We start from the raw sequence: 24,598 nt of genomic DNA on the forward strand, positions 1-24,598 counted from the left end.
TACTAAAGAAATGTTTGTCACGAGGAAATTTTGTTTCAGTGGAGCTTGAAATATTTGGCGATTTTGTTGAAATTTCTGCTTACCCCAGACGTCTCCACCTGGGAAACCCCAAAGAGAAAGAGATGACAGCTCCTCGGCTGGCCAGCCAGGCCATTTTCAGACCACAGGTATGTTGAACTGGGAACTCTGCTCCAGGCTCAGTGAGGTCAATCATCTGAAACATAAAGATCTCCACTCAGGACGGAGGAATCAGCATAGCTGAAATAAAAATAATGCAGCCCTGCAACAGGATAAAACACTAGGACTGGTGCAGGCAAATTCCATAGCATGGCCATCTGCCTTATTTCCTTGATGAACCTTTCCTTGCTGAGGTGCTCAAGGGTGCTCACAGCACACTGGCCTCATGCCAAGGTGCCCAGCATCTGCACCCAGGTGCCATGTGGGCTCCTGTATCAGCGCTCACTGCAGCAGCTCGTTAGCACTCACAAGCACAGCAATGAGACCACTGAGCAGGGATGTTATCACCCAACGGCCCTAGAACTGCAATCCTAAAGATCCCTGTTTCCCTATCACCAGAAGTGGCCTTTCCCTCAACAAACCTTCATTTATTTCCTTGCTGCAAAGCTCCTAGAACGTAACTTCATGGGCTTGCCAATTCCTGCAGGCTGATCTGTTTTAAAAACTAAATGACATTCTTATTAGAGATCACATTTAGTTTTAAGGGGTCTTTATGCAGTAACTGCATGCTGCAGGGGCTGAGGAATGGGTTTGCCCTGCTCCTTCAGCTGAATCACACATGGTGGTGTTCCCCATGATCTCCCCAGACCAGTGCATCAGCAGTCAGGGGGATCTCCTGAGTCTGACTGACCTTGTGCTCTCCTCAAGTCAACTGTCAGCCTGTAAGTACTCCAGAAAGGAAAACTTGGCAAGCATAATCTGCACGAATGAAAATGAGACCTGCTGCAGATTCTAACAAGGGATGGATATTAAATTATATTCTACCCGTTTCAGACTTCTTTTCACTGACCCTCGGATCTGATCCCCCAAGTCACTAAGAAATTGCCCACAGTAACTCTCAATTTCTCTGGATACAGTAAAGTAATTTTGCATCCTCAGACCTGAAAAATCTTTATTTTGTCACTTTAGTGATGCTTTTCAAGACAAGCCTTTCCATAAACCAGTTACGTCCCAGGCTTAGGCTTGCCCCATCATGCCCACGTACAACCCATGTGTTTGCAGCAACACCGAGAGAAGTCGGTGTTGACTCATAACATCACCATGTGCCCAAACCCCAGCGCTCTCCACACACTCCCAGTTTTCTTACACACTTAACATGTTTATCAGCTATTCTGGAACTAGTGCAACACTAATTGTAAGTGTAGTTTGTCTGACTCAGAAGTGCATGGGATGCCCAACATGAAAGTGACTCTCATCAACACCTATCCCAAGCTACCCAAATCTATATGAACTTAAAATGCATCATTTTGTAAATAGTCAGATCCACAGACTCCTACTTCAAAGCAAGAAGCCTCTACTCCAGGACATCCAAATGAGGTGTCCTTGAGATGGATGAGGATCCTTCAATCAGGTTTCAAACACCAAAGCTTTCAGCATCTTGCACCTTTTGGAAATTCAACATTGCAAGCAGGCTGTCCATGACAGAGGGTCAGGTAGGTATGTGTTGCTGAGGAGCCCCAGACATGCTGCTGGACAAACTGCTGGTCCATGTAAGAGTCAACCAAGAAAGCAACAAAGACCATGGGGCACAGTAGGCCTCTGCCATCTACAGTCAGATCTATGGCTCTTCCTCGGGGCATCGAGAGGTGAAACGCAAGAACAGGAGAGATCTGAAAAGCAGAAAAAACAACACTGAGCCTCGGTCAGGGATGAGAAAACCAGAGGAGGGGGCGATGCAGAGGGTCAGGATTTTCTGCTCATGGCAGCCAGGAAGTCATGCACACAGCAACAGGGGAGCCACTATCCCATTTTTGCACACTTCATACCAAAGCAAAATTCTGATAATTACATGGAATACGGCTGGAGCTGATTTGTAGTATTGCCCCTGCTCGAGTAAGCCTGAGAGCAACAGCTCCCTAAAACAGCCCTCCAGCTCGAGGGTTTTTACCTTTTGGCTGTGATGCCACATCCAGCTTCACCACTCTGTAGCACAGAAAGCTGGGAACAGCAGTTTGGGCTGTGGCAGGTTTTCCTGCACTTTCTAGACCCCAGCCTGGCCCAGCCCAGGGACACAGCCATGTTACACAGGAGGCTCAGCACCATCCATCCCCGATGGATGGCCAGAGAGGAGAATGTCACAGTCTCACACAAAGTGACACAACTCTGGAAAAGCAGTTTTATGCCCATAGTTCAGCAATAACCTTCATGCTAACCAGAAGGGACATGGTCTAGGAGCTTTATTCCTATTATCTGAATATCTTTAGCATGCAGTGATCCAGGTGGCAACTGTGACAAAGTGAGAATGAGATATTCGTAGCCCACACCTGGGCAGACTAGTCTTTCAGGGGACACCTGAAAGCTACCACCTCTCCAGAAGCAGAGCCCTCCCTGTCATTCGTCTCACCTGCACCACGTTCCCTTCCTAAGCACTGCTCTCCCCACCCTTCATGAACTTTTCTAATTTTGCAGCATCAGGCTTCTCAGCTGCACACAAATGGGAACACAGAGCATGTAACAGGAATGCTGGCAGAACTTGCTCTCAGTGGGAGACAACTCCAGACCTTCTCTTATCCAAGAAGTACAGAGCTGGGAGGGGGCTCAGACTGCCCAGGCCACCCTTTGCACCATGGTGCAACTGTACATGCCCCAGCTGACAAAGGTGCAGCCAGCCTGCTCTCACACAGGCCTGTGAGGGGGATTTTAGAGCTCAGCTGTAATAACAATCACTTCTAGCTTAACACAATTATGCAGGAGCCCTCTCTCTGCCTCCCTTCCCTCTTGCATTCCTCCCTCTCCACAAGCTTCCTTTTCTCTAAACTGAAAAAAATCCAGTGCCTTCGTGTCACCTCCCCCTCTTCTCAAATGTTTGCATTTCCTGGTGACAGCAAGTGGGGAGGAAAGCCCAGTTCTTCATCTAACTTCTGATCTCTAACGCACACACCGAGAGGCTAGGGCAGAAGGGGAGGCAAGGAAATCTGCAGTGGGTGGGCGGGCGTGGGACAGGTCTGAGACGTGGTTTGTACCACGGGAAAATGAGTCAGTGCCTTAATAACCCTCTTCTCGCCCGACATGACTGTGCATGTGTAGCATCAAGTACGGCTCAAGTGTTCTTCAGTAACACCAAATCGTACGATTGATTGCCGAGGTGTTCCTGCCACGTTAAGCCAGGTGTGGCAACAGACAATAATTCCTTCCCTATCCCGTACCCACCACGCATGCCACACGCCCTGCTCAGCCCAAAGTCATTGTACTTCCCCACGGTTTTCATCCAGAACAAAAGGGGCTTTGTGCTTTCTCAGAAAGGTCAGGTGTCCCCTTAGCTTGGGAGAGCACTCTGGAGAAGCTGTCTGAGCAGATACATGCCCACACCACAGGTGACAAAGCCCCATGGAACAGGGGCCCAAGGGTCAGCAGTACCCCAGAGGGGCTAATACGGAACATCTCACCATGGGTTTGGTACTGGAGGTACAGGACGGGGCTCAGGCTTTTAGTAATGCAAGTCAGACCACAGCCAAGCTCCTCTGCAACCTTGCAAGGGCCATGGTGCCCCACTGGGTCCAGACAGCCCCACCAGTACTCTCCTTTTTATTAACCCTAAACATAGCGCATGACCCAGAATTGGAAGGAGAGGTTTAAGAACAGGAACAACAGCACAAAATAAGAAACCAAAAGGGCATCTAAGAAGGAATCTCACATGTAGACACTCACAGAAGACGTTACAGAACAAAATCACACCAAAATGCCCAGACAAGGCAGACTACAGCACAATCCTGGGCAAGCACATGACACAGCTGCGGTGTCCAACCCTTTGCTTGAATCACCCTTGGACCACAGGTGAGAAGGTGACACACAACAGCAGCTTCTAGAAGGATCTCCAAAGGAGACTGGACAGAGAACCAGAAAGAAAGGGGGAAATATGAAGGGCAAGACTCAGCCTAAAACAAACCTCTTCTCTTTGGTGGGGCAAGGAATAGAGGGTCTTGCTGCTAGAGTCTGTTAGAGTGAGCTGTGTGAGCGCCCTGCAAAGGGTTGGGTCTAGAGCTGACAGGAGAGGATAAACACAGAAGTGATGCAAAATCTGTGGTCTAAGGTATAAACAGCTCCAAGCCCACAAAAACGGTGTTATGATACAGTCATCACTTGCAATTAGCTCTTCGTTTATCCTCCCTGTATGCATCTCAGGCTTCCTGGGACTTGGCACACAAAGGAAGACTTCTCAATAAACTGAAACAAGGCTGTGTGAAACCTCTCCCCTCCTTATCTCTCCAAAAATGCAAACAATACTGCTAAAAAAATGCCCACATGTGAGAATTGTGATTTCAGTGGCAACGAACCAACTAGCACTGCCCCACAGCTCACTGCCTTCTCTGCACAGCAGTCCTGCCTTTGCTCCTGCTGCTCTGGACCAAAACTGCTGTCACCTACATGCAAAATCACAGAAGAGAAAGTCAGGAGGGCTCTCCACAGGATCAATGAGGTTGGAAGAGCCCTCTGGGATCATCGAGTCCAACCATTGCGCTGACACCACCATGGCAACTAGACCAGGGCACTAGTCCAGGTATTCATCAGAACATCTCCTAGCTTAAGAGTGGGTCACAGTCTTACAACCACTTTTCCTGGAGCCCAGTTCTGGGTTAAGGCAGAAGATGCATTTTTTGAAAGCCCCATCTTGCAGGTAACCTATAAATAAGGTTTTCCTCTTGAATATACTGCTGTGGTCAGTGGGTAAGAAGAGAGCTTTAGCATGAACATGCAACTGTGATGTTTGGCATCAAAGCATTTGCTGATGCCAAAGGACTGGCAGATATTAGAATCAGCCATTGGTTCAGAAAGCAACTAAGCAAAAGTTTATTATTGATTTATTATCAATGCAAGTACTGTTTCAAACTGACAGGACTGTTCTTATCTCAGCGTAGATCTTCACAAGAATGTGTAAGCACACAGGTCACATCCAGCTATGTGGCTGCGTGGTATTACGTGCCACCTCGTTAAATGTCAGCTAGGGATTTTTTTTATAAACAAGGCAACATTTGGTTCAATAAGCAACTTCCTTCATCTCTGTTTGCTTAAGCATTCAGTTACAAGCAGGGAACATGTGAAAATAAATGTTGTTGGCTTCGAGATGTTACTGCGCCCACACCTTACAGATGCCAGTGGGGTCACCAGAACCCGACACTGAAAGTTTGTGTTTCACAGCTCATGCAAGACGGCCTGTCCTCACCTGCCTGCACCAACAGGCCTTCGCTTGAGGCTGCTTCTAAGCTGCAAAGGAGGAGAGAGGAAAGCCAAGGGTCTCAGAGACCTGCCTACCATCAACCGTGCCAAATCCTTGGTCACCTCAGGACTAAAACCCAATCCTAATTTATCTCCTCTTGTAGTAACTCCAGAGCAAACCCTGCTCTGCCACACGACACTCCCAGAGCTATTCTCTGCACATTGCTAAAGGCAGCGTCACGGAGACTAACACAAAGGCAGCGGAGATGATTAAGACAGGATAAAAAGGCCAAATAGCAACAAATACCAGTTCATAGCTAGAGGTGAAACCCAACTGCCACATTACACCTTGCCAGAGGTTTACACAAGAGATTTTCCTTGCTTTCTACCTCTCTCTCTCCTCTGTAATGTTTGTGTTGCACAAAGTCAAAAACCACCAACCATCTAACACACACCTTGTCCTGAATTATCACAGAATCAACCAGGTTGGAAGAGACCTCAGGGATCATCGAGTCCAACCGTTGCCCTGACACCACCATGGCAACTAGACCAGGGCACTAAGTGCCATGGCCAGGCTTTTCTTAAATACATCCAGAGATGGTGACTCCACCACCTTCCTGGGCAGCCCCTTCCAATGGCTAATGACCCTTGCTGAGAAGAAATGCTTCCTAATGTCCAACCTGACCCTCCCCTGGCCAAGCTTGAGGCTGTGTCCTCTTGTCCTATCGCTAGTTGCCTGGGAGAAGAGGCCGACTCCCACTTCACTACAACCTCTCTTCAGGTAGTTGTAGACTGCAATAAGGTCACTGACTGCAATAAGGTCACCAATAAGCCAAACCAAGCTGAAAGAAAAAGGTCATTACTCTGACATCTGATTTTCCTGTCTCAGCAAGGTTTCTCTTCATGCTGGTGACCGACCAGCTGCACTAGAGAGCACAAGTGTCACTTAGCAATGCCCTAACCCTACCCATTTAGCTACCCATCAGGGCAGGGTCTTGAGGCTATGCCTGTTGGAGACACTTGTGATACATCAGAAGCCAGGAGTAAGAAGCTTGACCAGTTTTAAGGTCGCTTACATTATTGGAAGACCAATTTTCAGCAGGAGGCTCAGAGCTGACACACACTCCCAGAAGCCCAGCCCAGCCTCGAAAGGCTGCTCAGGAAGAACCAGGCTACCACAACACTGGACCCTCAGCCATCAGTTCTGGCTGTACCATGGTGTTCACAGCATTAAAAGCATTTGGCATCCAGCACTCCAGGAACAGTGCTACTGGTGTCAGCTGCTGGGCCACGTTCTCACAACTCCCACATCCTTTGGCTGAATGGGTCCTCCCAAAGCACACACTCACCTTCCAGAGGGCCAGGCAAGAAAGGGTGAGGTGCTGTGGGCACCCAGCAATGCTCCTACCCCTTCTGGTTCTGTTGTGAGTATTGTCAGCACCTGGCCATATCTTCCATACACTGAAGTGCAGCAAAATGGAGCTGTAATTGACAGGCACTCCTGATTCTCAAGCACAAAGAAGCTCTGCCTCTGTATTTTACAGCTTCAAGAAAATGGTCTGCTGTATGAGTCAGCCACCTGCTAAAAAACTTCATGTGTTCTCAAGTTGCTTCTCCTTACAGCAAGGCTGACACCTTGTGATGCAACAGAGCAGTCTAACCTGCCCTCTCCTTGATATATAAATATATATATATATACACACATGCATGTGTGTTCACATAGTCACCTGTAGTGGGTGACGGGTCACACACAGCCCTAAGGAGGAGGAAAAAACAGAGCCCACATTATGAAAGTCAGAGATCCAGCTCACGACTGGAAAGCCTAACTCAATTTCTAGCATGACTAAAACCCGTCTCTCACTCTCCCTAAACCCCCATCAGCCAAAGGCTGCCAGCCCTAAACACTCTTCTTAAGCACCTTCTCCCCACACCCAGGTAGCACCTTGCTATGCCTAGTACCTGCAAGGGATTTACTCCAGCTGGCAGCATCCAGCCTTGTCCTGTCCCTTGCAGTGACCTGCTCTGGAGGGTAAGACAAGGAAGGTTTAACCCCTTCCTGCTGCATGTGTGTGTTTGATGAAAAATAAACACGTACTAAGCAGGACAATAAGTGAATCTGGCTGAACACCACGCTCAAAGCAGCACGTGGAGCCATAGGCAGGCAATTTGCCTGTCTGTGTCCTTATTTTCCAGGACAGGAAAGGCAGGAGAAATACAGGACATTAAGCAATGTGTCACAAATTACATGGCAAGGTCAGAGCTGTAGAGAGAACTGGGGAGGGGGAAAGCAAGAAAAGCACTGCAGGGTCAGGTAATGTTCCTTACGTGTCAAAGCTCAGGTGGGCTGAGAGAGGTGAGCAGGGGCAGAATGCTGTGACCTGGTCTCCAGACCTCACTCTGTGCTCTGTCTACTTCAGCATGACTCCCTAGACCTTTTCTCGGCTGAGGCACTGGCCCAGCTACTGTTCAGAGCAAGACCATCTACAGCCCCTCAGCCATCCAGAAGATCCTGGAGGTAACTGGGAACACGGAGGAGCCTCTCTAGTACCTCAGTGCCTTCCTAGAGGACTTCAACACTTTTGTCCTGAAGGTAAGTAACCCAAGTGCCCGTGATAACCAAGTCCTGGGGAGCAGAACAGGTCACAGGTGAACTTTCAGCCTTCCAACTCTGGGACTCTCATGGCCAGATATGAAGTAAATCCAGAAGATGAGCCAGGATTTCCTCCTGCTACAGTGTGATCTTAATCTCAGTCCAGCCTTTACTCTGGCTTAACTTCCGTGGATAGACCAGTGTAAAAGGTTCTTCCTCAGAGGAACTTTGTGAAGCACACCCACCACTCCAACCTAGAACTAGGATGTAAACAGCAAGGGTTTCTCTACTGCTGATCTGTGGTAGCCTAATGACTTCTGAAAGGTTCTGGGCCAGGCCCCTAAAATTGTTAACATCCATTGTAACATTTGTGTATGAGCAAGAGAAACTCTCTGCTGCTTGCCCTAGTCCTGCTGGGCTGAGGACAAGTTAATAATAAGCCAAGCTCGGAAGCCTGAGCATGGCCCAGCCTCGCTCCACACGCAGTGTGACCGCTTTGCTGACTGCCACAACAAAAGCAGCGGCTGTGGGAGCGTAAGGGAAAGGAAATTCAAGCACCTGGCTTGCTTTGCTGTCCAACTCTGCTGACAAAAGAAAACCTGAATTGCCAAGGTCAACTCCCCAATAAGGCCACAGTCAGGTCATATTTCCAACTGTTATTGTTAAACAGGAGCGGAAGGAAGGGGAGGAGAGCAGCAAAGAAGAGAAATTGTGGTTATTTTGCCAATTTTTCCTTCACCACTTTTTCTGCTTAGCTTCAAGGCTTTCTAACAGCTCTGCTCATCACCTGCTTCAATTTCTTCCTACTTCCTCAGAGCTCTGATTTCCTAGCAAGCACTAAAGTTCGAGAAACAACGCTAATGGTGTCAGCTGAAATCATCTTCCCACAAATTACTGACATGTCCCTGGAAGACACAGCTCCATGGCTGCATAGACTGCTGGAGCTGCTGCCCCTCAGCATGCCATGCCCATACTACCAAGCTTTGTAAGCGCCTGCCTGCAGGGCTGCAGCTGCTTTAGCTTTGTGTTGCTGCAAGGGCAGTCACTCTTGCATCACTAGTTAGTGATCAGGCAAGAGCTGCTTTTTACCTTCATGTTGGGTATAACCAAAATCAATGACTCCGCTCTAAAGGGGGCATTTTCTTGCACATGGATACCGAATATTAACCCTGACTCTCAAGCACACCATAAATTACATGGCACAGCAGAAACAAAACTGGTGAAAAGTTTCACCTTCCTGTGAAAAAGGAAGGGAAATCACTCCTCCTTTTGAAGCAACAGGGAATACTGGCATAAGGAGGTACAATATTATAGAATGAATCAGATACAGAAATAGGATTTCCATTTGATGTAACCATTTCCTCAGTCTGGAAGTGAATCAGAGTGCAGAAGATCAGACCCTGCATTTGCAATAGGAAGATCAGCCATTCTTCTGTTAGCAGATATTTAACCATTCACATGAAGGATGCCTAAATGCCTCCTTCAGTGTGTGCTGTGGCTTTTAACTCTGGATCTGTTTTGGTTACAGGATCAGCATGCCAGGATGGAACAAGTGGGACCAAAGACTTGTTGCAAAAGAACCTGAGAGAGATCTGTTCAGTAGCTAAACTAAGTGAACTTCAAACCTTTTACCACAGAGTTTTGTTTCCAGGCTACAAAATATGAGTCATGGGCTCCTACCTTCACTCAGCTGTCCATGGGGCTGGAGCCAGTTTCACTGAGCAGGAACAGACGAGGTGATTTAAAGTCTCCTTGGAGCTGGTCCTGCCTGTGTGTCCTACTTGCACTGCATGGAGATATTTCCCAGAGTTAGAACTGGCTCTGACAGAGTCACTTAATTCAACAAATAACCTAAAACAGTCAAAACCCACAGGAATAGTGTCCTACTTCTGTGCTTTTCATTAGCATCATCCTGGCTGCCACAGGGGTTGTCTTAGTTTGTAACACTGCCTTGCCAATAGACCTGTAGTTTTCCTCTTTCTAGGGACTGCCTGTGACATCCGAAGATGTCACCTTGAAGCAGGATATTCACAACAGCCATCAGCAGGTGAGTGAAAGAGGACTTAGGAGTTACCATCAAGTTTTCCCTAGTACTGACACCCTTATGTTTGTGTAGGATGCAAACAAATTCCAAAAGGCTTCTATCTGCATAGCAAAAGCACACAAAAAGGTTATTCCTTGTCTGCCTCATGGCAGATTCTCTCCCATGGTATAGAAAATAATTGCTTATCCCATGAAAGAAAGGATGTGCCAGACTGTGCAATGGGATCTCCTGGCATCACTCTGCTGTGAGCTCAGTATCCCTGCACAGAATACCACATATGGGGTGACTGGAAAGTCACGCTGGGTCACACTTGGTTCACCATGATGGAGCAGCAGGACTGCTGTGCACCACAAGCTCCCCAGGGCTTTGCACAACCTAATTGTAACCGACTTTGCAGATGACTTTCACTCCTTCCCTTGGGAGTCTACTGCACTAGTAAAACATTTCCAAATGGGTTTATGGGAAACCTATCAGGAGGTGGAATGGTTATTCCAAACCTGTGAAGAGATCGTTGTCTCTGTGGACAATCTCTGCGGATTCAGAACGGATTAGGTGCCTTAATATTTATTTGAGCACCTCCTGTAACTGGAAAAGCAACAACATATATGAAAAAAATCACAAGTTTCAGATTTTTCACTGTGCTCTCCCCCTCTGGCTACTAAACGCCCTTTTGTAAGACTGTATCTTACCCCTAAATAAGGCATTCTAGCACAGAGAAACCTACACAACACTTCAATCAACAAGGGCATTTATTTTCTTCAGAGCTCATCGCTTCTTAACAATAACCTAGAGGTGCAATTGCAGGATGTTAAAGTCATATAGCAACCCACAGAGCCTGGTGCATTTGTTGGTGAAGTACGTTGTCCGGAGCCCCATCTTCACCTCTTAACCAGAGATTTTGAAGCTGCAAGGACAAAACCCAACAGTGCTTTCAGGATCAGGCCCTGGGCACTGCCAGCTTCTCCTAGCACTCTGCCTACAGCTATGCCTGGAAATGACACGCAGCTCTGGTTATTAACAGCACACAGCACTTGGCACTTTCCATCTAGGTACCTTAGGGTATTTCTACAAATAATGCAAAGACTTTTTTTTGTTAAATAAAGCTCCTGTTAATATGTATTAGGTTGCATTCTGTAAGAGCCCACATTCGCAAGGCTTTCCTTGAAACACCACTGACATAGGAAAACCTCCAAGCAGGGTCTGCAATCAAGAAGATGCCAAGTTCTCAACCAGAAAGCACTACAGCCTTGAAGAATTGTTACACCACTTCCTCCGCTGCTTCTCACGTAAATAAAATCATTTCCTTCAAAGAACTCATCATTTCTCACACTGAGCTTTGAACCTCTAACACACAAAACATCACGCATTGGCATGAACACAGCAAGCTGTTCAGGGAAGATTTACAGATTTTAAATCTCCCTGCCACACAGGCAGGAACCTCATCAGCTGGTAGGAGAGCAGCCCCAGGAGGGGTGACGGGTGTCCAGGCCATCCCCACAAGCTCCAGGGCTTTGAGGAGTTACTCTAAAAGAACCAGAAGCCCAGCACAGGCCTCTCAGTGTTTATAAGTCCAAGGGAATAGTGCCTGCATCTTACCTCAGCCCTATAAATCACCCAACGCCCTGCAGGCAGCCTGCCCAAGGGCCGCCCTGCCCTGGGCCGCCCGCCTCAGCCTCCCCACCCGCCATTGCTGCCGCCCCGCCCGCACATGCGCAGCCCGCCCCCGCCGTCCTTTACGGCAGTGTGGCCTCTCCCCTTTTACGACAGTGCCGAGGCCCCGCCCCCGCCGCTGGCTGCCGCGCTCGGCGGCGGCGCGGCCGCCATGGCGTCTCCGTTCAGCGGGGTGCTGCAGCTGACCGACCTGGACGATTACATCGGGCCCTCCCAGGTGGGTGCGGGCCGGGGGCTGCGAGGATCGGCCGCGGCCCTGTGACGGGCAGCTCGGCCCTGCGCCCCGGCCCGGGAGCCGCGGGGCCGGCCCTGGCGGGGTGAGAAGATGGCGCTGAGGGGAGGTGGGTGACAGCAGCTCTCGGCCTGGCAGCGTGAGGGAAGCGGCACAGCGCTCACGGGGTCGGCCGCCTTTCAGACGTCCTTCGGGTGCCGTTAAATAAGACGGTAAAAGGCATAAAGCACGGAGGTCCCTCGCTGTCTGCTCCAGCCAGTGCGAAGGGAACAGAGAGGGCAGCGACGCTGATCGGTGCGAGCCTCTGTAAGCAGCTGAAGAGAGAAGCCTTGGCCCAGCAGCCAGTCATTGCCACCCCGATCTGGAAACTGCCCTATTAAATGTTAATCTAAACCCCCCCAAAAAAAAGCTTAAGCCTAAACAAGTTTCTTTGCACACTGCTCAACCGCACAGATGCTCGTGCCAGTGTACAGGAGTGGGTGGCAGAGAGCTGGGGGTGAGCAGCAAGGATGGGTCAAGAATATTCTTTTCAAAGTCTTCAAGCACTAGCAAAAGTACAAAATAGTAATCCTGGATGTATTTGCTGACAAGTACAGCAGAAAAACTGTCCTGAAACGAGATCAGTGGGATGGGGCATAGCAAACCCCATTAACTCCCCTCGCAGTACTTGGGTTTCTTAGTGAGGTCTTTTGTGTAAATAATGCAACCCGCTTTTCCATTTCAAGTAGAGATCGTTGTTTTATTTAGTGAGGATAACTGAAGGATCATAACGACTTGTTCCTGGTGGTCTCTGCATCTTGCAAAATGTAGTAAAGCTGGATTAATTTTGGGGGGGAGAACTGAAGACATTGGCAGAGCAAGGGTAGTAAAAGGCAAAGAGTGTCCTAGCTGTAGAAGTAGGACAAGGAGTCACAAGGTGCTTAAACAATAAAAATCCCAGAAAATGCAAAAAGCACCCTTGAGGCTTCATCACAGAACAATACAGAAAACTGGAAGCAGTCCATCCGAGGTCGTCGGAGTCCTTTCGACATGAAATGAAACTTCATTGGCACGAGCCACATGTTGACCACGCCTCCATGGGTTAAAATGTGCAATGAAGAATGCACGATCATCTGTAAGGATTTAGAGAGGGGGACTGTGCAGGCAAGCCTCGGTTCAAGGCTCCGTGAAACACAGCTGTGTTCTTCAGAACAGCAAAATTGTCCTCTGGTTTTGGTATGATGCTGGAAAAGTGTTCCTTCTGTAAAAAAGGGGTAAGCAGGTTTTGCTTTTACGTTTTGCCTTGGTGGTTATAGATGCTGTAAGTAAATCCAGCAGAGTTTAAGGGAGAGTAAGGGGCATTCACTGTAGAACTATTGTTTGGGTTTGATCATTCGAGTTTCTATGGCTCATCTCTTCACTTTTGGGCTTTATTTCTGTTTCAGGAATGTATCAAACCTGTAAAAGTGGAAAAGAAGCCTGGAAAAGCAGCAGCTAAGATCAGAATTGAAGCAGATGGAAGCTATTTTCAGATCGATCAGGTATGTGTGGGTTTTATTCATTATTGTGTAAAATATCCAGAAAACACCAGTGTATTGTTATGTGTTTGAATAGGCTACAGCTACTGAATGCCTCAGAGAGGACCAAGACGTTATAAAAGTGTTGCTATTGCTGTCAGCATTCTCGTATCCTTTTTCCAAAGTCCAACATTTTAATGACCTGATTTTATTAGCAGTAATTCTGATTTTGTGTCAATCTTTTGTGCTCTGAATACTGACATTAATTAGCAATGATTTTCAGTGTAAGAGCAGGTAAGCTGAGAAGTCTATTTTGCCATCAATACTTAAGTATTAGCAATTCCTAGATTATTTGAGACAATGTCTTTTCTTACTGCATTATGTCATACAGCAGTGCTCCCTCACAAAGAGATTCAAACAGATACTCTTAAATTTTGCTCTGATTTTTTTAATAATATTTCAAATTATTTATTAAATAGCCTGCAGAATTCCTGAGCCTCCTGCTTACAGAATTAATGCTGAGTTTTGGGGAGTTATTTTCCTGTTTACACAGGTTAGCATTTCTTAGTTAACCAAGCTGGGAATTCATCTATAAATGGTACTTTTAACTTTAAGCAGATGATGACCTTTTGACTTAAAAAAAGGGGGGTACAGCACTTCCAAAGAGGTCTGGTTTCTTATTTTAAAATTTCAATTTAGTAGTACCTAATTGCTCCATCTATTTCTGACTTTATTGAGAAGTGAAGTTTAAGAGGAGAGTCTCATGGGAAAACTGACTTATTCAGGTCAAATATTATGAAAAACATTCCCTTCCAGTGGCGAGCCACACACTGTGTTTGATCTCCCATCAGTGTCCATGGAAGTTTTGCACACAGAAAGATTGCAGAATGCTCAGTATCATAATTAAAAATGTTAGTGAGCTTGTAGTCTGGTTACACAGTGTGTTTAGGAGGGAAATTCAAGTTCCTGTGAAGAAACAGCTCCGACTATTCAATAACATGAGCAGCATCTGATAGAGGTGGCAAAGCTGGCATGCTTTCTCCAGGGTAATATTCAAGGCACACTGGAGATCAGTGCTTAAAGGCTTGGGATCTCCGTGGTCTACAGTTTTGTGGTTAAAACAGCAGCTGTAGCATGTTAGCTGTGCTAACCCAGTCTTCAGCCACCCACAAGTTGAAACCCAAGCAAGATAGACTCTGCTTTCTTCTCAGAAAGTATCATTTCAGTGTTTTGGAGCCATACCAGCACACCAGATAGCACAAATAATTGTGGCCTAAGCAGCTGTTCTGTGATGGAAGTTACATTCTTGGTCTAGATAAAATTTTCCTGAAGTTCCTCAGCATATTTGCATCTGCGTGCCAAATAATCCTATTAAAAGCAGCAAACTTCAAAGATACTTGTCTTCCTCCTCATCTTGCTAAAAATAAAAGATGGGTTTTTTTAATGGTAAAGGAGAGCATAAAAAGGGCAACATCTTTGTTACTAAATATAGTAAAGGTGGGAAAACTGCTACCTAATTCTACATTGTGATCAGAACTGAGTCTAATCTGTTTCTTCATAGGATGGAGGAGCCCAAAAACTGGAGAAGGCTAAAATTACTTTGAATGACTGTTTAGCTTGTAGTGGCTGCATTACGTCAGCAGAGAGTGTTTTAATCACTCAACAGAGCCACGAAGAGCTCTGCAAAATGCTGACTTTGAACAAGGTAGGTGACAAGTCATGGGTAGGTGGGCTGCAGAGTTTGGAAGTCTTAGTAGATTGGTGTGATGCATCTGCAGAAGCATGGAAACAGCGCATGTGAAAATGAGTTTCAGAGATTTGAAGGATCTGAGGACATCCTCAGTGCACTGATGTGTTTTTTCCAATTAAGACGTAATTAAGGTTTGGAAAGGACCTTTAATATAGTAAGTTACTGACTTCAGAGTTAAGCTGGGAGATGCTTTCTGATGTTCTCGTGTGCTGAGAGTTCTGCATGTGCCATATTAATATTGTCTGAACAGTGGTGTGTGTTTGTTTTTTTCCAAGACTGCTGCTCCCAATGAACAGAAGCTGGTGGTGGTGTCGGTTTCACCACAGTCCAGAGCTTCCCTAGCTGCAAGATGTAAAATGGGTGTTCTGGAAACAGCAAAGAAGTTGACTGCATTCTTAAAGAGTTTAGGCAAGTGTGGTATTGCGTTCTGTTAATGACAGAGAGGACTGCTGAGGTATATGTTGAGCATAACTGTTATGAGTGCACAAGTGATTTAACCTCCCCGTGGGCTGATAATCACAGAATCAATGAGGTTGGAAGAGCCCTCTGGGATCATTGAGTCCAACCATTGCCCTGACACCACCATGGCAACTAGACCAGGGCACTAAGTGCCATGTCCAGGCTTTTCTTAAATACATCCAGAGATGGTGACTCCACCACCTCCCTGGGCAGCCCCTTCCAATGGCTAATGACCCTTGCTGAGAAGAAATGCTTCCTAATGTCCAACCTGACCCTCCCCTGGCCAAGCTTGAGGCTGTGTCCTCTTGTCCTATCACTAGTTGTCTGGGAGAAGAGGCCGACTCCCACTGCGCTACAACCTCCCTTCAGGTAGTTGTAGACTGCACTAAGGTCATCTCTGAGCCTCCTCTTCTCCAGGCTAAACACCCCCAGCTCCCTCAGCCGCTCCTCGTAGGTCAGACCCTCCAGACCCTTCACCAGCTTGGTCGCCCTCCTCTGGACTCACTCCAACACCTCAATGTTTTGTAATTGGCATTAGCTAAAATGCAAACTGTCTACAACTTCAGTTGCATAATAAACTTGGAGTGATGGAAGGAAGGAACTTTCAATTTTTAATTTGCAGTCCTCCTGTCACTTTTGCTTGTCTTACTGTGCTGATGTGCTAGAGAAGAAGGTTCACTCTCAACTGCAAAGGCTGATACCTGTAAATAAGATGTGCAGTTTGAACCCAGTTGGTCTGGAGGCTTTGTGTTGTAGTTTGCCATATCTTTGTCATGAATTTTAACACACACTGTACTGCCTAGGTGTGCACTATGTGTTTGATACAACTTTCTCAAGAAACTTCAGCCTGTTGGAGAGCCAACGAGAGTTTGTGAAACGCTTTCGAAAGCAATCTGAAGACAAAAAGGCTTTGCCAATGCTCGCTTCTGCCTGTCCAGGTATGGTGTTAGATTAGTTATGGAAATAATAAAATGGCATACTAGTAGGACACTAGAACAAAAAATCAAAAAGCTAGTCAGAAAAGCTGAAATGGATAAATTTACTTAGAGGATTACTCTCTTCATAGTACAAAGAGATCTCTGTTAATAGCAGTAGTGATCTGTGCAGTCATCTAATGATCTCTAAAATGAATCTTATGTTACACTTCCTTTGCTTTTTGTGCTGAGGTAAGGCTGAAAATGGTTATTAATGGGTACTAAGCCTGGGGGTGGGCAGAGTGAAGGGGTGCTTGTTACTTTTTAAATTTAATTTGCTAATTACACTTTTAGGTTGGATCTGCTACGCAGAGAAAACCCATGGCAGTTTCATCATTCCTTATATCAGTACCACCAAGTCTCCACAGCAGGTCATGGGCTCCTTGATCAAGGGCCATTTTGCAGAGCAGCAGGTAGGGGTCTGAAGTATGCTGTGCTTAGTGGCAAACTGCTAAAATTGAACGCTTTAAGCTGATATTTTTGTATTTTGCTACATGTTGCACATTAGAGTTTAAAGGTAAAAATTACCTTGCAGCAACCAACAAAGGCAGCATCTTTCTCACTTCTTTTTTATCTAATGAGAAGTTAGCAACCAGGGCAGTAACACGAAGCTCATGCTGCATGGACTACTTAAAACCTCTGCACATTGTTTGGGAAGGCTAGAGAAACAACTTTTTCAGTATCCTTGTGCTCCCATCTTGTCTGTGTGTGGTATTTTCAAGTTGGTGAATAACTTAAAATAAATTATCCTAAGACAAAACCTCAGTCAGTGCATACGTGCAGACCATGTCTTGTCTAAAAATTACTTGCTTGTTCCCAACTTAATGTTCTTTTTCAGTATGACTTAGTTCTGTTCTCAGTCTTTAACCTTTGGAATCCTTCCAAATGTAAATTTGATATTTAAAGACTACAGTTATACTAATAGCCTAGATTTGTCCAGTAAGAAACTTAAGCACCGCTTCTAATTGTATGATTTATTGTGCGTTGATGAGCAGTGGTTTAACACTTGCATTAAGTAAACGCTGACATCTGCATACTTGTCAGAAAAATTGGCAGCTGCTAAGAATATTTGGCACAAGATACTGAAACAATGGCCTTGAGTCAATGACTTGTTTCCTCAGCCTGTACTTATTTCTTGGATGGTCATGAGGTTTTTGTCCGACACCAGATCCTTTCTTAGTGGCTGGTGCAGGGGCTGGGTTTTAGCAGCACGGAGGAAGCATGTTCTCTAACTGCACAACAGGGAATTCACTTCAGTGGCTGCACTAGCAAAAGGAGTGGGGGGAGACCTGTAAAAGACCCTACTGCTGACCCTTGCTACAAACTCAAATCAGGTTCTATGAGAAATAATTTAATGTATATATAAATATATATAATATATAATATATATAACACAAAAATAAGTGTTCTGTAATAGTGGAGAGTGTTTCCAGAGGCATGGTGACATTAGTTCCATCATTCTCATTTTTACCTGGAAAGTATCTCCCTCAAGATAGGTTTGATGTTGGCCAATCCAACTGCACAGCTTTGTCTTTCTTCCAGCACTTAACACCTGACCAGATATACCATGTAACAGTAATGCCCTGTTATGACAAAAAGCTAGAGGCTTCAAGGCCAGACTTTTTCAACCAAGAGTACCAAACTCGTGATGTGGACTGTGTAATCACCACAGGTAAGCAGAGCCAGAGGTGGTCCAGCTAATTCCTGTAAGCCTCAGAACAAGGCGTTTGCTAGTTTTAATAACCCTTTGTCTCTGATAGAGGACATAGTCTATGGATATAGATGTATAATTACACTTTAATAATGCAAATCATGTCCTGGTAACGATTGAATATGCAGTCTTATGTACTTCTCTGTGGATTTTGTTTTCCTTTATCCTCAAAATAAGAACTTTTTATGTCTGTGGTTCTATTTTAGGAGAAGTGCTAAAGCTGTTGGAACAAGAAGGAGTGTCTCTGTCAGATGTACATCCTGCTCCTTTGGATACCATGTAAGAATAAAATCTCATCTGCATCTTCAGTCATGTTCTTTTTCATTCAGTTTTATAGTTCTTCAACAGAATTTGCCTTTCCAGTACTGTCCTACACAGGGCTGCATGTGTTTGCATTTGATTCGTTTTCTTGTGTCACTTGAACCAGTACAATTGTGCATTAAAATACTTAATCTATGATGAATTTCCACTTTTAGAGAATCTGTAACTGTTTGTTCTAGATTTTAGTAGTCCAAGGATTAGCAGCTCTCGCTGTAGATCAGCAGGACTCCTAGAATTAGCTCGGTAAGAGTGTAATGGCAAAATAATTGTGCAGAGAAGTACAAATTGCATGACAGTCACTTACTTCAGTTACTGTTACTCACAGTATAGCTGGTGGAATCCCACAAAAATCTACCTGCAAACTTTGAAAGAGTCTAGATCAGTGATAAAAGAGTTTGCTAAAACAAATGTTATTGCACTATACTCAGTTTGCTTGTGTCTGTTGCTAGTTATCAAAGCTACTGTAAGGATTCCAGAATTAAAGCATAAATAAGAAATATTTAAGTCACTCAGCTAATCTCTAGGAGTCTCTATGTGTAAAAAAAAAAATGAGACCTACAACATGTGCGAACCAGATGAGACTTTAGTTGCTTCAACTGAAAAGTAACATCTGGTTAAGTGACAACTGCACAGAGATCTAAGTGACTACGGAAACATTAAAATCACATTTTATTCGTCTAAATTGACACGCAGTGGTGGCTCTGCACTGAGTGCTAAACCAAAGCATTCTCCTCTTCAGTTTAAAAGAAATGTCATTGTAGCACTTTGCACATTAATGAACAGAAAAGGCTACATGTGCAGCAACCTTTAAGAATTATTTATAAAGTATACAATTAAAAAATTTACTGCTCAGTCTCATTAAGTTTCTAGGAGAGATTTTGATACCCCAAACATGAGTAGAATGTGACGCCAGTCTGTTTTCAGCTGTACCCCTTGCAGCTGTGACACTTCTGTTTTGAAATTTGGTTTATTTCTAAATAGGCTTCAAGTCTTTCTAGTACAACCAAGTGCCTTTGGCAGCCTTTGCTCAAGAACTGTCTGATCAGCACATGTATGTTGACAGAGCTGTGAAGGAAAGTATCCTTACATGCAGGATGTCATGATGATTAGTTTTAATTGTTATAAATATTGGTCACTCCTGTGCTTCTGAAAAAAAGGAGGCTGTGAGATAGAGACAGCTTATTGCCATCTAGTACCTTTCATGTAAGGGATACTTAATTTAAAAAAAGAGATTTAAAATAATGTGCATGCCTAGAGCTTCAGTTTCCTTCTGCTGCATTTCAGTAACACATGTACTAGCACAGACCTATTTATGCACACTTTTTCCAGGATTAAGTGTCCTTTTCTGACAGAGTATGCACAGGTTGCTCTCACATCAAAAAAGAAAAGTATCCTCAGCTATAATAAATGTCTGCTTGATTGAGTCCCAAAAGTACAACTTCAAAAGTTCATGTAAACAAGTACTTCTGTTCTACCTGCTTTATTGTTACACCACTAACTGAAAATAGAGGAGGAAAAAAGATTCTGAAGTGTTTGGGTTCCCTTAGGAAATGACATTATGGAAGTGTCAGTTATAACATAGAAGTGAATGTCTAATTACTTGATAAAAATCTCTGACTGACTTCTCAGGAGTACATTGTGAGCACCAGGCCTCATGCTCGTGGTGATAAAGTGCCTCTATAACCTTTTGCTGGCTTTAACGTACTCAGTCAATTGACTGGTTGCAAACAGCACGTATTCCTCAGAACTTGGAGCCTTCCCATAAGCAGTCTGATGGCTGTTGTTCTGCTTTATCCTCCAGCACGTGGAAAAGCCCATTAAGAGGTTATTACATTTGGCAGCGAGAATGAGATAAAGTGCCAGAAGTCCCAGGACTTTTGCTGGTATAACTGTTTGCTCCAGGCCAGCGCTGAACCTTACTGGCAGCCTCATCTGAAGAGAGCAGCAGTACGTGAGGCCAGACACACTGAACCATTTTGTTAATGAAGCTCAGTTCCTGTAAACAAGATCAAATTAAAAATAGTTTCTGAGGGTGATTGCAGGCTGAAGTGTTGCCTTCTGAAGTTCTTCCAAAGCTAAGATTTTATCTGCAAGAGGCAACATCTTCGATTTGACTTGAAACTGCTTGGCCTGGGTTCAAGTGTTTTCCCTTCTGCAGCTGTTAGCAGGAGAATGCAAGTGTCACTGCCTGAGGAGCGCTTAGGAGCGGATCCCTCATCTTGTTGTTCTCTCCTAACAAAAGCTATTGTTGTGCCTTCCATCTGCTGAGCTATTCTCAAGAAACATTCTCTTGACCTCTGAAGAGCTGGTTGTGTTTTGGCATGTCAGTGAGAGAGAATTATTTGTGCAGAACTAGAATTACGGAGCTTATGTTAACGTCGTTGTTCAACACCAAAAACGTGTTGAACTTGAACCAGGATCCTGTTGAGGACAGCAGTGTACAGAGCAAACGTCCTGTCATCGTTAGGTTCTCCAAGAGAAGCACAGACCTACACCACCAATGCTTCATTATTTCCCTCCTCCCATTTCTAAGTGTAAGCCAGGATGTTTGTAGAGGTATGAAACAGAAAGCTAACAACATACACGTGCCAGGTAATTGCCTTGTAACTCAAACATTCCCAAACATGTTTTTGACACATGAAGATTAAGTTGGCAGTACATGGGTCAGGCCTTGCTGTGGCACATGACAGTATTTCCACTGAGCTTGACCCAAAGGATGCTAGGCAGTACAGGGTTAAATTTTCTGGGCCCTGAAGCTATAAATAGTTGGTTCCCAGGAGAAAGGGAGAAGCTAGGAGCTCAAAGGGAGCTGGTCTGGGGTTTGTTCTGTTGCTTTTGAGTCCCCTGGACCTTTGCATTTGTGTTGCTGTTTCTGTTTAATCAAACATTCCCCTAAAACTGCTTCCTCCTTCCCTTCCCCCAGGTTTAGTGGTGCTGCAGAGGAGGAGCTCACCAGCCACGCTGGAGGTGGTTCTGGGGGCTATTTAGAGCACATATACAAGCATGCAGCCAAGGAGCTCTTTGGAATCCAAGTGGATACAATTCAGTACAAACCTTTAAAGTAAGAAGTTTAAAGTCCTACAGAAAGCACTATTTTAATTGCAATTCTGCTCATGCTGTTATCTTGCTGAAGCTTTCTTTGCAATGTTAAACATTTCAAGGCATGGGAATTGGCTTCTCACTCCCACAGTTGCTGAGCAATAAATCAGCCAGCACCCCGTACAGCCTTTTCCTTGGAGACTTCTAGCCCCTTCACCACCCACACACTTTATTTTGGCCTGATGGATTTTCCCAGTATCAAGTTGCAGACAATTTTTAGAGTTAATTTAGAAGACAGAGCTTGCATGGATCTAGGCTTCCTCACCTGCAGTCAGACCCATAAAGTGGATGCATCACTAATCTAGCTATCACAGAACAGAAAATCTTGTGTCAGGGCTTTGGGGCTCCGTTTTCACTGTGTTGTGGCAAGACAGAAAACAAGTCACTGGAGTTTGAGCAGAGAGGCTCGTGCAGCTGAGACTCCTGCTAGCTTCCCAGTTACATTAATGTAATGAATTACATCCCTGATTAGCAATATTTATATTGAGGATTCTCTGGTCTAGGAAGCAGAAGGAACAGTCCCCCAGAGTCTCAGTATGAAATACTTGATAAAAATCAAATTACTTGTTCTTTTATCAGGAACAGGTATTTCCACTAGCCTTAGGAGTCTGGAAGCCTTCAATAAAGGTTTGCTCCCTGGTTTTATGACCCACAACAATTCAAAAGTTTCCTCAGTGTCCTCACTAAGGTGTAAGTTGGCAGAAGACAATTCAGAAGGCCTGGCACAATGAAATTTCTGTTGAGGCTCCATTTGCTTAGCTTTTAAAGGTTTATTCAACACAGGTGTTCTTCAGGAAACTCAGTTTGGGTGTCAGGTCCTCAAAGGAGATTGGAAAATATCTGTGAGCTAGTTCCTTTAGCTGTTTTGTTTGGGTGGCAAAGAACTAGGACAGCTTTCTCAAATAAGATTTCACAAAGAACTTCGTTCTAGCACAGGGCTCCTTGAAGTTTAAAATAGAAGTTAATTTGGATAAGACATTTTCTCTGCTCTTATTCCTCAGAAACAAGGACTTCCAGGAGGTGACACTGGAGAAGGATGGAGTTGTCCTGCTCCAGTTTGCTTTGGCATACGGGTTTCGAAACATACAGAACTTAGTGCAAAAGCTGAAACGAGGGAAATCACCCTATCACTATGTGGAAGTCATGGCCTGCCCCTCAGGTAAGGCTGCCCAGGGATGTCACTGCTACAGTCCATAGCTGTGAGAAGCTGTTTGAAGTGTAGAAGGACAATAGGCAATTTCTCACATCCTGAATATTGGGGCAAAACCTCCAAACTCTTGAGATGTGATAGTGAGAGCATCAAAGTTTCAAAGTTGTTTGTGTGTATGTTTTCCTACCTAGTCATTCTTCAGAATTTAAGTCATTACAGTCCTGGTTTTCTGAGCTCTTTGGTACACAAGGAGATTTTTCCTCTCAAAATTACACAAAATTGACCGTTATGCTCTTAGAGAATGCTTGCTCTGGCTGGTGAAGAAAGTTTCTTCCTACCTGTTTTATTGCCTTCCCCACTTTGTGCAAGCCCTCCTTTTTCTCCCTCCTGGTTCTCTTTGAACCTGCTAGCAGAGAGCACAGGCAGCTTGAACCCAGCCTGAGGCGATGCTGAGCTGCCACTCTCAGCACTCTGAGCACCTGCTCTCTCCCTGACCCAAGGGTCTGCGCAGCACCAGGGCCCTACTTAGGGCCACCACACGCTGCTGAGCTCAACTCACAGTGCAACTCCACCCCAACAGCAAACCCAGAACATACCCCAGGCATGTTTATCTTACCTTCAGTTGAGACTCCAAGCCTGTTCTCACCTGGGTTGTGCTCTGGCCCTTTTCTGGAGGCAAGAGATGAAAGCCAGAGCTCCCTGCTGCTTCTTACTGCTGTCTCCCTGGCAGGTCCCAGCCTGCCTTAAGAGCCCTCTCACAGCTGGAGTAGCTCTGGGGCAGTGATTTCCTCTTAAAGGCTACAGCCCGCCCTGCTGGTGGTAGCTTCCTGGGGCATAAGCCACAATTATAATGGCATTTTCATTTCTGTAACTGTTTGCAGGTGCAGAGTAAATTAACTGCAGTTGGGTTCTTCTCTGATAAAGCTGAAGTGCTTCTAACCTCAGTGACGTTCTCTCTCTTTGTTACACGTAGGCTGTTTAAACGGAGGCGGTCAGATCAAGCTGGATGGTGAACCCAGCAAGGACCAGCTTCAGCACGTGGAGAGGTTGTATGAGTCTCTTCAGACTGACATTCCAGAGAAGAACCAGGCTGTGAGTGACCTGTACGAGCAGTGGCTGGGCGGCGTGGAGTCAGCAAAGGCTGCGAGAGCTTTGCACACAGAGTACCACGCGGTGGAGAGAACAAGCACTGGATTTAACATCAAGTGGTGAAGAGTGACGCTGTGAAGCCCTGATGCAGATACTCTGTGCCTTTTTAACTCGATTATATTTAAGATTCTTAAAGACAGCTATTCTGTGCCATCACTGGGAGTTCACAATTTCTGACTCATTAGGGATGAGAAGGTAATGTGCATGTAGGCAGGCACTGTTAATTCCTACAGCTTTATAATGAAGTGATGTAAATAAAAACCAAACGCTGACTTAAAACACACGTCAAAAGAAGCAGTGATGCATCCTGGCCTCTACACAGCCTCTAAGGACTAAACCTGCACTCCCTTTACAACCCTATTGCTGCCAGAACTGGTGAATTTAAGGCACCGAAGGAGTGGGCTTGCAGTGGACTGTAACCTCACCGAGGTGAGCTTTGTGCTACGTGACAGTGTGGCTCGTCCAGGCCTTGCTGTATTTTCAGAGCACTGAGTTTTCCATCTCTCTCTGTCGGGACAACATCCTCATTGAGTTACAAATGGTCGAATTAGACCCTTGGTT

At 45.4% G+C, this 24,598-nt stretch overlaps 1 protein-coding gene across 1 annotated transcript; it reads left to right on the forward strand.

The window, feature by feature from the left end:
* The first annotated feature begins 11,804 nt into the window (after positions 1 to 11,804).
* Positions 11,805 to 24,320, forward strand: CIAO3 (cytosolic iron-sulfur assembly component 3). The gene is made up of 11 exons (XM_068422500.1): positions 11,805 to 11,913; positions 13,353 to 13,448; positions 14,986 to 15,129; positions 15,450 to 15,582; positions 16,437 to 16,571; positions 16,902 to 17,020; positions 18,150 to 18,279; positions 18,525 to 18,597; positions 21,563 to 21,700; positions 22,740 to 22,897; positions 23,862 to 24,320. The coding sequence occupies exons 1-11, from the start codon at positions 11,848 to 11,850 to the stop codon at positions 24,098 to 24,100; spliced, it is 1,431 nt and encodes a 476-aa protein (XP_068278601.1). The 5' UTR covers positions 11,805 to 11,847; the 3' UTR covers positions 24,101 to 24,320.
* Positions 24,321 to 24,598: the final 278 nt, after the last annotated feature.

Source organism: Nyctibius grandis, chromosome Z (assembly GCF_013368605.1).
Source record: "Nyctibius grandis isolate bNycGra1 chromosome Z, bNycGra1.pri, whole genome shotgun sequence".
NCBI classification, from domain to species: Eukaryota; Metazoa; Chordata; class Aves; order Nyctibiiformes; family Nyctibiidae; genus Nyctibius; species Nyctibius grandis.